The 14,752-nt window shown below is 29.2% G+C and overlaps 1 protein-coding gene across 1 annotated transcript; it reads left to right on the top strand.

Moving 5' to 3' along the window:
- The first annotated feature begins 906 nt into the window (after positions 1 to 906).
- Positions 907 to 13,904, top strand: LOC107451576 (testis-expressed protein 264 homolog). The gene is made up of 3 exons (XM_016067722.3): positions 907 to 1,293; positions 8,142 to 8,363; positions 9,527 to 13,904. Exons 1-3 carry the CDS (start codon positions 1,009 to 1,011, stop codon positions 9,881 to 9,883), a joined length of 864 nt encoding a protein of 287 aa, XP_015923208.1. The 5' UTR covers positions 907 to 1,008; the 3' UTR covers positions 9,884 to 13,904.
- Positions 13,905 to 14,752: the final 848 nt, after the last annotated feature.

The following is a 14,752-nucleotide window of genomic DNA, read 5'->3' as shown; positions in this document are numbered from 1 at the left end:
TGGCGATCGAAATGGGCTGCAGGTGGCGTAGAGCAGAACTCTTTTCCTATGGCAACACTTCACATGCTTTCCCCATTAGCGTGTGGAAAGTCATAGAGGAAGGAAGTACGTTAGTTTCTCTCTTGATTTTCATATAGATTGAAATCTTTTAACTTGAAAAACTATATGGAACTGAAAACTACATTAAACATACTTCTAAAGAAAAGTATTATGGAAATTTTAAAAAATATTCTTATTAAATAAAAAGGAAAAATATTAAGAAAAGGGAAAATATCGTAGTACATTCCTATACAACTGAAAAGAGGAGGAGAGGGAAAGGAGAAGGGCTAAAAGCATGAAACCGGTCTCTCCCCAGATGGCGTATTCGAGTGTTGCGATCGCGAATCGCTAATTTTGACTATTTTTTTTCCGACATCGAATTACCTTTTTATGAAATTACTTTATATACTTTACTCGATATTGTCTAAGCATTAAGAAGTCAGAAAAATAATACGGAAAAGAATAATTCCGAAATAAATAGTTTCAAAGACTGAAAATATGAAAGCGTAAGCGTAAACGTTTCGTAAGAGTAGGCGTAAATCAATCAGGTAGCCCCAATCTCCTTATGGACCGTTCACACGGCATGCAAAAATTCGCGTGTGCGAATCGGAAAGTGCGAATGAGAATCTGATAGGTGAAATACCTGTGAAAAACTCTATCATGAAATTTCTGCTCACATGCGTGAAATTGAATATAAGAATCTTTTTCGTGTGCATTGTGATTGGCCCTTTATTTTTAGTTACCTTGGCCATCTGCGAAATTTTTCCACTCATTAAATCCCTGTCCAGTTTTTTTTGTATACAGTGAGAATGGCTCTTCATTTTCAGCAACCTTCAACATCTGCGTCAAGCCTTACCACTCATTAAATTTCAGTGCGGATATTACACTTTTAGCTGTAACCGGTTTATTCTTTGTTATGATATGCTAATTAAAAAAAAATCTGAGTCTGAAGGAACTTAAAAAGAAATTATGGATTCCGGGGAAATTCTTGCAATGGATGCTACTTATGTGATATTATTTCTTATACCCATTTTCCTTTTACTCCTCTTTATAACCCTTTGGTTTTTAGCTTGGCATTCCGGACTATTTTTACCTATTGATATTAAAACTTGTAAATCACCATTCAGCGAGTTGGAAATAGCATACAAATTTGTACGAGGATCTCACAAAGATAGCAGCCTTGTTTATGCAGAAGCTCATTCATTAGCTCCTCAGCTTCGATGCATTGGAGTTTATTACGATAATCCAAAAGAAGTAATATTTTTTTCTAGCTAATGATTAAATTGCATAAAATATGGTTTTGTTGAAATGTTGTTTCACTCTATCTTTTATGTCCCTGAGCAATAAATTTAATTTAAACGGACAGATTATAAAAACTAGTCTGTGTAATAATTTGTTACAAGTATTTTAAGAGTCAAAATTTAATTATAAGTACAGTTAATTGTAATAAGTAAACTAGATTATGTGCTATTGTGTAAATATATTATAGATGATATTGTCATAATTAAAATATAGTAAGAAGTTGTATTTGTGTACAATCATAATAAACTCAAAAATTTTTTTTTATTAATTTATAATTTTTTTTCTTGAGTCAAATGTACCTTATCACTTTAACTATTGTTAACATATTTAATTTTTGTTAACAAGACAATTAAATTTGAAATAAAAAAGAAGTCATGTGTTTTCTTATCATTCATAAATAAAGAATGAGAACTTTCCATGGGGATATTTCCGTATCTAGATCTCTCGCGCCAACTTCAATCGCGAAGGTGCCAAATCAATTTTAAGCTTGCAATTTTTTTTTTTAAAAAAAAGCATGTTGATGTTTGCCTGAGGGTGGCTGTGAGTTATGCCTTTCGAGTTGGTCCCTTTTTGTAACGTTTTTTTTTTTTAGTTTCTCGGCTGTCACTGCCCTGAAGTCTCCCAAGACTTGGCGATTATTCTGCCACAGATCACGATACAGAAATCTTCCCCTTTCCATTATTTGTTTGTATCAACTGAAATTTCTAAGGTGTCCAGTGGAACTGCTTAGTATTAAACAGGAATAAATTTATAAGAAATGTTAAATGTAGTCTGCCTAATTGTGTCTACAAGTTTTATCTTTTAAATTTATTTTCTTTTGTTTATCACAAGGTCTCTAGTTTTATTTGTCTTTTTAGAAGTCAGGAATCAAAAACTCTTTACTATAAATGAAGTATTAAACTTTATTAAGCAGCTCTAAACATTCCATGTGTGATTGCATTTCTTTTTCATGAAAGCAAAACAAAACTAGTCTGTTAGATAACATAAACTTGCCTTCTTCGTGAAACTACCTTTTCCTCAAATTTTAACTAGTTTTTAAATTTTTTAGTGATAAGTTCCTTTCTATTCTAACATTGAAACTAGTTTAAATGCAACTAGAATGTTGTATTAAAGTTTTAATACAGGGTTCCCACGGTCCTTGAGAGTCCTTGAATTTTTTTTTGCTAAATTTAGGTCCTTGAAAGTGCTTGAAAAACGTCTTAGGTCCTTGAAAAACTTGATAGGTCCTTGAATTTGTCCAATACTGCCGGCGGCCCTTTTTATAAAACACCCGCGGATCTTTCTCGTTCTTTCTGTTTTGTTCCCGAGCTCTCTCACGTGGTTTTTAACGCCACCGTTTCTAACCGGGCCTAGCGTCTTGGTGTCTGCCAAGCGCGCGGAGCACAGCAGACAATCAATGCGTTCGGGGCGAGACTCCACTTCATCTTCTGTCGCATATGCTTAGATCTTCTTTTTTCTTATCGAAACTGGAATACTCTCGAATTTCGTAACAATATGTACCTTGTAGTTTTCAATAAATTTGCCGTTTTACCATCCGCACTTGTCCTTACGTTTGCGTCATTTCAAAACTTTATTGTAAAGCGTATTCGCAAAGGCACGGCTTCGTATTTGTGTTATGTAGTTTAGACTAGTTATGCCTGGGAAGTGCTATTTTAATCCCCAATGGATGGATAATCAAGCTTATAAAGAATGGATTTTATCGATGCCCGAAAAGAAGTTCAGAGCCAAGTGCCGATTATGCATGAAGGAGATCGATATCGCGAAAATGGAAGAATCTGCTCTGAAATCACACATGAAAGAAAGGTAAAACAAAAAAGCAGTCTCATGCCCTGAGTTCTCTTTTTCCAAAGACATCAACATCTAATTCATCTGGTGTAAATACTCCTTCAACATCGTGTGCCCCATGTGAAACAGAAACTTTAGTGGCCGAGGTAACATTGTCTTCTTATCTGGTCAAAAGGAATGTGCTTGATGCTGAAATTCTCTGGAGTCTGAAGTGCATCACTAGTAATTATTCATGTAACTCCTGTGAAGGGATTAGTAAATTGTTCTCCAAAATGTTTGCTGATAGCTGTATAGCGAGACAATTTTTTTGTAGTGCCACAAAGTGAGCCTATTTGGGCTCCTTTGGATTGGCACTATACTTCAAAGGGATTCTTATAAATGAGCTGAAGAATGTTGATTGCTACACTGTACTCTTTGATGAGACGTTAAATCAGTCTCTACAATCTAAGCAGATGGACATTATGGTAAGGAATTGATAATAAAGTTTGCACTAAGTATCTTACCTCCCAATTTATGGGTCATGGAACTGCAGAAAATATTTTGTCCTCTTTTTACAAATGCATGGATGATGGTTAAAAGCTCTCTAAAATACTTCAATTATCCATGGATGGACCCTATGTCAATTGGAAATTCTATTAGAAGCTTCAGTGTGAATTAAAAGAGAAATATTCCCACCAGGTCATATTCATTGGCAGTTGTGGATTACACATAACGAATAATGCTTTTAAACATGGTGAAAATGGGATATGTTCCTTCTAATTTTTATTTTCAGAAAGAATTGTTGCTGCATAACATTTAGAGAAGGTTGTGTAAATTATGGATGAATAATTTCAGAAACGATGTTTAATAGAGGAGAGGAGGGGTTATGGAATAGTCATGGAATATGGAGTACCTAAGATTTAGCTATGTCTTTCATGCAGCCTTCACATGGAAATACACAGGATTAAAGGATTTCACCATTAACACCTCATTACCATTAGTTATAGATTGTGCTGAAAATGATTTTGTGAATTAATATGTAAAACCAGTACGGTTGTTTTTAAAAAAATATAAATTTTAGTCCATAATACATATACTCTTTTCTCTCTATATAGGCAAAGCATTTAGGTATTATATTTGAAATTAATTATTGCCACAACAAGCATTGTTGCTTCTAGTAAAATAGAAGAGAATAATTTTTAAAATTGGTCTTAGATTAAGGTCCTTGAAAATTTTGTTGAGGTCCTTGAAAAGTCCTGGAAAGTCCTTGAATTTCAATCTCATCATAGAGTGGGAACCCTGTAATACTTTTATCAAATGAAATCAAATATCTATCTCATTTATTCGTTTTGATTTTTAATAAGAAATTTACCAAATGACTTAAGATAATACTTAGAAGAAGCAAATGTTATAACCAAGATGCAATTACTATTGGATACCAGCAACTGATGTCATCCTGGGTAAATTCTGGCGTTCCCTTATGTCACAATTCAGAGGCCAAGCAGGCTTGTTACGCACATGTGACATTGCTTATGGATATTTAATTAACTCTGATCCAAAATTGGCTGTAGCATAATAATTTACCAAGCCTAATTGCTGTTTACCAGCCAAGCACAACCACATGATTGGGCGTTACTTTGTTATTTGAATCACATGGTTAGGCCTTATTTATTCTTTTTTAGTTGTAAGTACTCAATTGTTTACATGATTGGATTGTTGACTGTTGCCATGCAAATCATGGTTTGAAAAATAAGAAAAACTATTTGAAAGTGGCTTCATTTAGTTATGTTAAGAGTTAATTAGACTTAAACTAGTGACTTAGAGTTAATAAGACTAAAATCAAAGCCAAGGAATAAAAAGGGCAGGGCGCTTCCTCACAGAAAAGGACACTAATTTAATACCGTAAAAATTTATCAAAATGTGTAAAATTATGTAAAAACTGAATTTGATCCCCAACGTTTTTTAAATTATCCTTTTATACTATTTTATGTATATATTTCAAAAAGTAATTCTCACACTTTATCAAAGTAAGAGAAAAGTTTGTAGTTCATAAAAAATAATTAAAGGCATAGGCATGCTTAAAGACAATCTCTGAGCATAATTTTTTTTAAAAGATAGTTAACTAAAAAAGCACATAATTGATAAAACAACTTGGAAGCTTTTTTCTATAATTCAAATTGAAAATTATGAGAAAAAAAACATTTAAAATTGCATCTTTTTTTTTAAAAAAAAGTATTTGTTTAAAAAATAATTTTTCAATTTAAAATCCTTTAAATTCAAAATTATGCCCCTTCCCCTTTGAAAAGTCGGGAACAATCCTAACAAAGAAATTATTTGTTATAGTAATCAGAATTAAACCCATAAACACAGATAATTTTACCAGTGTGTAATTATTATTTGAACATAGAGTTATTTATTATTTTTTTAGATGGAACATGCGTAAAAAGGCAGTGTTTAAGGGATGACAGCAAAATTTTGTGTGGTGCATTTATAGGGATCAAATTGCAGATAGGGTAGGCTGTCTAAAAATGCTTAGAAGAACACTTCTAAAATGCTTAGGAAGAACACTTCTAAATTTTTGTATATATATTTATTTTTATATTACTTTATTTCATATAAATATTTGATTAAAAATGCTTAGGAAGAACACTTCTAAATTTTTGTATATATATTTATTTTTATATTACTTTATTTCATATAAATATTTGATTTACTATTCTTTATATTTAATGTAAACAAAATTATATATTTTCCAACAATGCATTGAAAAGTTGTTTAAGTTACAAGAAAATCATAAAGCTAAAGCTTCTATTGTTGAGCAATTTTAATAAGGATCAATTCAGTTGCTTTGCTTCAGAAATTTCACTCTTGTGATTTAAATTTTTTTACATTAAGTATTATTATATCAAGTTTTTTACATTGACGAAATGTAGTTAAATTTTTTAGATTACTTAAACGAATGTCATTTAGTATTTACCTAAAGTATAAAGGGTATTTTTACTAGTTATAATCAGTTTTTGCCACCGGCAAAACAAAAATCAGTTTTAAGTCAGTAAAAAAAAACAGTTTTAAAACAAAAATCAGTTTCAACACATACAGGGGTGGCACAAAGCCACCCCTGTATGTGTACCATGAGTTGGACCAGCATACCTCTACCCCAATCAAGTTTTGATCCTATTCAACATTTGTTTTTTAAAAATTTCCACAGAACATTTAAGGAAGAAAAAAAAATCATATATAGCATTTAAAATGGCGGTTCAAAAAAAAAATCGAATTATACAAATTAGTTTTTAATAAGATAAAATTGAAAAGTGGACCAACTGACCCCAGTTTTCCCTATAAATAAAGAAATATAAGTTTGTCCTATAACTCTGAAATTGTTTCGTCCAAGGTCTTTTATTTTTCTCAGAGGTTGCCAGGATTCGTTTTAGTCTCCAGTCCTAAAAAATGAATTTTTGTTATAGTTTTAGCATTTGGCATTGTTATAAATTTAAGTGCAGATGGGTTTTCTTATTTTTTATTGCTTACTATCCCATTAGCGGGCAGATTATTACAACATCTCCATAATATTTGTCATCTAGGTTTCCTTTTTATTTTAAAAAGCAAAAAAACTAATGGATAAGAATTGCCTAGATTCCTTTCTCAAAACAGCTCAAAACTTGTTTCTAATGAAATTAAAAGGCTGAATTGAGAGAACACTGCAAATTGCAAATATTAATTTTTTTTTCTGTTACTTGATTACAAGCATAGCTATTCTAGTATCATTACATAAAATTCTACTTAAATTTAAACAACATGAAGTTTGAATGTATAAGAACCTTTTATTTGCAAGTTTTTACTACATGTATCTTAGAGAAAGGTGAATTTTTACAATAATATTCCTAGGCTGACTGTTGGGACTGCATAGGATTTTGGATTTATGAAGCAAGTGCTGAAAATTCAATCTGTAAATTCTGTTACCAGGCTAACGAGAATCTGGGGTGATTGTATTCCTGGTTTTTTGTTTCACCTGTCCAGGTCTCGAAAGTAGGAGCAGGACATGTTGTTTTTATGTAAAGTCCATAAGTCTTTGATCACAGACTTCCATATATTAAACTTAAAATCTGTTTAAATTTTCATAGCAATCTAAAATTTAAAGTAAGTTAAGATTTAAAGTAAAAATTAAGAGTTCTGCAATCTAAAATTTCAATTTTAAACCTTCGCTAAATCGTGTAAGCTTTCGCTAATTTGTCTATTTTCACCATTTTTCTTTCATTTCACGATTTTCACAACCAGAAACTAATATATGTGAAATTATTTCGATTGATGAATAGTAAAAAATACGATTATAGATTATTCTTTATTAAATTTACTAAAATTCCCCCCTCCCAAATTTTTTTTTTAGAAATATAATTTTCCAAATAATACATTTATTATATCCTAACCTGGGGGCATTACACATTCATTACTTACCTAATCTAGATTAAAACCTTGTGTTGACCATCTTAAATAATATAATTTTTTGGTGGAAAATACCTTCAAGAATGATTTATTTTTATTTCGATGAATTGAAATTTTAAAAACTTGTTTTTCTTAATCTAATTATGTAAAATCACAAAGGACATCAAATAATCAAAGTTATTTGGAATTATATTTAATTTTGTCAGCAGATGCTTTTCAGTTTTGTGCATTTTTTATAAGTGTTAATTATCGTCGATATTTTTAATACATCACTTTTTATTAATAGCTTTATGCCCTTATAATAGCTGGTGTTCAGTTATTATGCTATATGACCCCTTATTATTAGCTGCTTATATTATATAGATTCATTGAGGATTTGAATTTCATTTCTAAAAGAGTACAAGTATGCATTATATATGTATCCACTTTCGCCATAGAGACTCTGAATTAATGTTCATTCAAAAGCAAGAACTGATTGAACTTCATTCACAGTTAATGGAACTGAGGAAAATGTTTACATTCAAAATAAAATATTTGAAAGACATGCATTGTGTGATACTTAAAAATTAGATTTCTAAAATTTTTAATCATTTTAGGTCGGTGATGATATAAGAAGATCTGTTGTTGGTGTTGTATTGAATGATGAAGGGAAGGAAGTTCCTGAAGAAGAGAGACAAAGAATGTCTGCCAAAGGCTTCCAAATCACAAAATTCCCTGCAGTGGAATATGTGGTTTACACTGAATTTCCGCACTACAGTTTTCTGTCTGTTTTAATTGCTATAAACAAAGTTGTCCCTAAATTTTATGAATATCTTGAGGTAATTGATTTATGTTTATGTCTTGTAATGAATGATTAATTTGCTTTATCCGTGATTATGAATTTGCCAGGTGGCATAGTGGTAACGCTTCTCATTCTCCTGCCATTGGTCCTGGGTTCTATCCTCAGACCAGGTAAGGTTGATTTAGCCTTTGATCCCTTTGCTTCTATGAAATAAGCATACTTGGGGGCTCCGCTTTCAGCTAACTACCCAACCGGAATACCAGTGCCTGCATCCCAGAGTTCAAGCTCAAGAAAACTGAGAGGGGCACTGTAGGCCTTGGCCCTAGGGAGTAGAATACTTTTGTTGATTATGTTTTCTAGAAGTTATATACTTTAATATTTTATTTTCTTGCTTAATTAATGTTTTTTTCCGTGGTAACTTTAAAGATGACGTGGCTGGGCCATATAGAAGGAATAAATGTGTAAGGGGCAATCAATATTTTAAATTTCATCCCCCCTCTCTCCAAAACATAAAGGAAGACCCAAAAGGAGATTAAGTTATGTAACAAAAATTCTCTCCATAATGAAAATTAGTCCACTGTGGGCTGTTCTGTCTTGAAAGAAAGAAACCATATTGTACAATGCTGTCATTTTGTACATTGATAATAACATATATAATAACTAGGGTCTGTCTAGGTTTTTTTAAAAGGTACCTAATTTGTGAAAATTTGGAAATAGTTTGTGAAAATTATTAAATCAACACAGCATACACACAATATAATTTTAATTAGTATTTTACCAAGTACTCAACACACTTAGCATATCGAAGTAACAGTATACTGAGATGAAAAGAACAGATTTTTAATATTATAACATACTCAGACAAGTTTTAACGTTGTACCGTTTTTCCTAAAGTTGAATTTGTGAAAGTATTGTTTTATCGAACGTTGAATTTGTGAAGAAGGTACCGCTAAACAATAGTAAATTTGCCCTGGACAGACCCCTGAATAAATACATAGATTTTTATGAATTTTATTTAACTGTTAGGTTAAATCCTAAAATCTCAAATTAAAATTTAATATTCATTTATGTGAAATATCTCATTTTATATTAAACTTTTAAGCATAATTTTTTAAGCAATTAAATCTTTTTTATTGATTTCTTTTAAATATATAGTGGAATTTCAATCTGAATATTGTAGTGAAATCTTTATTTTAATAGGAAAAAAAGCTTCAAGCGTATCCCTTAATTGAAATGTGTGATGGTGAGAAAATTGTGTACATTTCTCCATTATCCAAGCAAAGTGAATTCTTTGTTTATGAAGCTTTAGCTGAGAGTGAAGAGGAAATAACATCTGAGAAAACAGCAGATGATGAGGAAACTTCTGCCAAAGATCTGGAAGAGTTGCCAGATACTATAAGCTCAATCGACTCACTCATAGAAGGTGGTGGCTCAAAAGTTGAAGAGTTACCATCAAATGAGGAAGTTCTTGACAGTCTAGAAGAAAAGAACAAAACTAATAGCAATGGCTCAGATGCTAGCACAGAATCATTTGAAGAACTTCAACTTGATTCTTGAATTTATTTTCTCTCTTGCCCCCCATGTATTTTGTGAATATTTGTGCTTTCCAACAACTTTTGCTAGGCATTTGATAGTTTATTGCTGAAGAACTTCCTCTATTTGAATGTATTTGCACAATACTTAATATATGTATAACTTTATTATATTATGGATCTAGATTTCACACACATTGCTAGTTATAAATATTCTGTTTTGTATTAAGACCAAAAATTTGAAAATATATCAAAATTGATATATTTTGCATGCTTTATTCTGTATTGTAATTCAGTCTTCCTTTGTGGTTATTTTATTTGCTGTATATATGTATGCATAAATTAACCAAGAGTTATTTTTGTCAATTTTATTTTTAGCTTACTGTAAAGCAGCCTGATTAATTGTGCTGGCGTTTGATGCAGGAACTTTTATAAAATTGAAATGGAGAATTAAGATTTCCATTAAATTCCTACGTAAAATGTTAAAATTTATAAAGTTAATTAAAATATTAGTTATTAGTACCAGTAAGATTTTAAATAGATTTTTCCTTTTAATTTGTGTAAATAATATATTAAAATATTTAATTTATATTGGAATTTCAATGTCAAATTTTGTTTTAAATATTCTGTTGAACATTTAGAATGAGGTTTAATCTAGAATTTTCTACTGATGACTTATTTTTGAGGATTATGCAAAGCATAGTTTCACAATATGTTTTTATTGTTAGACTGTATTTCATACATTTGGTACTTTTCATCATATGTTTTGAAATCTTATTTGAGATCGTAAAATTTATTCAAAGCCCATTTTTGAGCATGGGAATTTATGTAAGTTCAGTAAATTATCTTATGTATACTAACAGATAAATAGCTGAATTTTAAGATAAATAAATAAATGTGCGGAATTTTTGTAAGCAAATTTAAAGAATGTGTTTTACTAACTTAAATAACAGATTTTTTATTTTATTTCCAGCATTATACTGTAACTGTTTGATAAAACCATAAAATAATGTTCTTGGTGTAATTTTAATGACTTATTACAAAAAAGCAGTTCAAATCTCGATAATCCTATCACAAAACATGCTAAATAATATATAACATAAATTTATCATAAATCACAAATACTACTTTTACTAACATTTTTTGAAAATTATTTGAATCCTAGAAAAAAGAATAATAAGTTTTTTTTGGTTTGAAAACTCAGATGAAGATTTTAGATAATTCATAATTGTTTTTTTTTTTTACCATAAAAAATAAATGTAATTTTTGCAACGTTTATGTAGTTGTATATTAAAAAAATTTAAATTATTCAGTTAAGCTATTGATTTTGTGCTTTGTTATTGTAATCATTATAAGTAAATTTTTTTTATTTAAATAAATTACGCTTTTATGCATTCATATATTTTTAGACAAAGGAAGGTGCTAAGCCCTAATTTAGTTAACTTTTTTTCTTTTTACAGTCGCTCATCTTAGCTTTAATCTTCTGAAAACAATCATCCTATTGTTATAATCATTATACATTGATATAGTTAATTTATGGCAATGTTAAGCATATTTTGCTTGATCTTAATGTTAAGCTGATCTCATTTTTTCATTTTAGTGTATTTATTAACAATATATTTTTATGGCTTTTAATTATTTTCTTTTTTTGTATGATAATATATCAGGGATATCAACTATCAAGAGGTTGGGTATATAGAAATATTTTGAAAATTTATGAAAAATCTTAATTTTTTTGTTTATAATTACTTTAATGTTTATAATTTTTTGGTACTATTTTTTATGTTTCAGAATGTTTTTTTTTTTCACTTCCTAATTTGGAATCAAATCCTTATTTTTCCACAGGAGAACAAATTTATTTCTCTATTTTAATTAAGTTGGAAACTATTTTTTTTTGTTAATACTTTTATAAAATCTTCCTTAAAGTTTTTTCATTTTGTTTAAATTGCTTTTAAAATTTCTAATGTCACTAACTGCATTACTTCAAAAAACAGCAAAGTGAACAGAAAACATGAACTACATGATAGTGAAAAAGCACACTAAATGTTGACATCTCAGATAAATTAAGTTGAGTTATGTTTAAATTGGTTTGCATATTTTGGTAATTGCCATTTTTAATATTTATAGTTTATTAGTTCAATATTCATAAAATATTTTACATGTGTTCATGTAACTGCTCTTGTAGGTTTGCATTGTTTATGCAAACTAGGATTAAATGAACCTGGGGCAATGATCCTCTTTTTTGCATCAGATTTTATTTGCAACACCATCATTTTAATTTTTTAACTTGAGTATGGAATATAGCTGATAAATGTTTCTTTTGCTATTAAAACTACAATAATTTATCATGTATACCAGGGCGTGAAATTTCCAATCACCATTGGCGACTGAATATTACAGCTAGGATTAAATGATCCTGGGGCAATGATCCTCTTTTTGCATCAAATGATGATCCTCTTTTTTGCATCAAATGATGATCCTCTTTTTTGCATCAGATTTTATTTACAACACCATCATTTTAATTTTTTAACTTGAGTATGGAGTATATCTGAAAAATGTGTCTTCTGCTATTAAAACTCTACAATAATTTATCATGTATATCAGTGCGTGAAATTTCCAATCACCATTGGCAACTGAATATTTAGAGCTGGCATGTAAGTTCTGTCTTTTAAAAAATATTTCTTATTAAAGTAACATAATTTTTTCAGAGTTAATGTTTATATGCTATAAATTGGTGCAAATTTGGAAAAACTTTGATATTGCAGGATTTGAAATTCCTTAAAATAATTTACTCAGAATTTCTGAAAATGCCCCTTAACAGAGTTTGATCTTAAAACTGCGATTCGACACTTAAATAGTATTTTGCCGAAGGGCAGTGGTATATAAAGATGAAATGTTAGGAGGATACTATACTGTGAAAGAAATCTTTTATATCAAATTCTGTTTATCTTTACATTAGTAATTCAAAATCTTTATAAAAGTATAGATAAGTGAGTTCGTGCAAACCGAAAATAAACTGAACCATGCAAACCGAAATAATAATTTTAATGTCTTTTTTTCTTCAAAATATCAAAATGGATTATGCAATAGGGAAGTAATCATTCCGTAATTTTTTTGCATTTTGATATTTTGAAGAAAAAAAATTAAAACTTCATGGTTGGTTTACATGAACTAACTCACTTTTTTTATTTAATATTTTAAATTGCTAAACAGAATTTTACACAAAAATTTCATGATATATCTTGATATTGGAACCATTAAAACTTTATGCCAACCTTATTTTAATTAAAAATTATATAATTTAAATAAAAATTCACTGCATGAAATATGTTTTGACTTTTGTACATTTTTCTGGGTTTAGTCACTAAAATGTTCTTCATACTAAATTGTGTTAACATTTTAAAAATAGCTCATATTGTTTATGAAAAAGTGGCAGGCAAGTACCTGTAAAACTGAAATTACATGCCTTGTAATATATGGTTAAAATGCCTTCAATTTCTGTTATATGGACTATTTGCCAATATTTTTACAAAAATGTAATTTTTGCTAAGTATGTGTATTGTTTTAATTGTTCTCTTTGATGGTTATTGTAGATCCATGAGTAAAACTGTTTGCATAATCATATTTGCATTTATGAGTTAGTCTTTATTATTTTCAGTTCTCAATATTTTTGAAATGATTTAATTTGCATTTTTGCTTATTCTGTGAACGATAATATTTCCTTAGTTTTTGTATCACTGTTTTAAATTGTGTCATAGTTAATTTGCATTGTGCAAAATAGCAATTTCTACTTGGAAGGCTTCATTCCATTTACATTTTTTTTTTTTTGTAAGAATTGCAACTCCTTTTTATAGGCCTATTTTTAATTTTTTTTTTTTTACTTTTTTAAAATTATCAGTTTAATTTTTCCGATTTCTTAATATAATTTTTGTTAATCATAAAAATTGTGATGACTCTTTGTTAAGTCATAGTTGATATTGGTACGTGCAAGCTATATGTGGTATATTAAATGTACACTATTTCATCAATAAAATTATACCAGTATATCTCTTGCCTTACAGAGTTTTTTTTCTTTAGATATTTAATACAAGCTGTTATGGTGTTTTATTGCTTATAGCTATTGTAATAGTAACTAGTTTAGACACAAAACTAAAAAACATTAATGATAATAAAATAAAAAAGTAGACTAAAAAAAAAAGAATATTTAGTCTTGTCAGACCTAAAATGTAGGATGTATTGCTTTCCTAATAGTTTATCAGCATCTAAAATCAACTTCAGTTTTTAAAAGTGATGCACCCTATGTAATATGTCTGGCAAAGATTTTCCTCATATTTTTATCTACTTAAAAATAATTTTAACATTTTATAGTAATATTTTGCTTCAAAATTTTAAACATTCCTTTTTTCCGTTTACAACATGCCTTCATGTTCAATTTAAATCTGATAGGTGGTTAGGGCTATAAATTGTTTTTAATTATCTAGGTCTGAGTATTAACTTCAAACGTATGTTGATAGTGATATTGCCAATTTTCAAAAACTTTATTTAATTTTTGTTTCACCAGTAATAATGTATATTTTAGCTCAGATTTTTTTAAGTATAAATTTATTTTTGTATAAAAGAGTATTTAATTTAAAACGTCAAATTTTTTTTTATTTTTAGATTAAGTAATTCCTCAAAAATGGCCATTTTAATGTGTAGAAAAAATAATTGTTTCCAGAAAGAAAAGTAAACCATATAAACTGATCTGTTTTTTTTTTCTTCCCCTTTTTAAGAGTAATCTTACAATGCAGACTGTTCAAAATGCCAGGTATCCTAAATATGACTGACATTTTGAAGAAGATAATTTATTATAAAACGAGATGACTTTGTGATGCACATGCTTTCTGATGATAAA

The sequence above is a fragment of the Parasteatoda tepidariorum genome, chromosome 7, assembly GCF_043381705.1.
Source record: "Parasteatoda tepidariorum isolate YZ-2023 chromosome 7, CAS_Ptep_4.0, whole genome shotgun sequence".
Lineage (NCBI taxonomy): Eukaryota > Metazoa > Arthropoda > Arachnida > Araneae > Theridiidae > Parasteatoda > Parasteatoda tepidariorum.
Note: the sequence above shows the minus strand (reverse complement) of the source record. Positions and strands in the feature narration are given on the sequence as shown.

Coding starts and splice junctions, on each gene's coding strand:
- LOC107451576 (XM_016067722.3), top strand. CDS start 1,009: ATGGATTCCGGGGAAATTCTTGCAATGGATGCTACTTATGTGATATTA. Junction 1,294..8,141: donor ATTACGATAATCCAAAAGAA/GTAATATTTTTT, acceptor TAATCATTTTAG/GTCGGTGATGATATAAGAAG. Junction 8,364..9,526: donor AATTTTATGAATATCTTGAG/GTAATTGATTTA, acceptor TTATTTTAATAG/GAAAAAAAGCTTCAAGCGTA.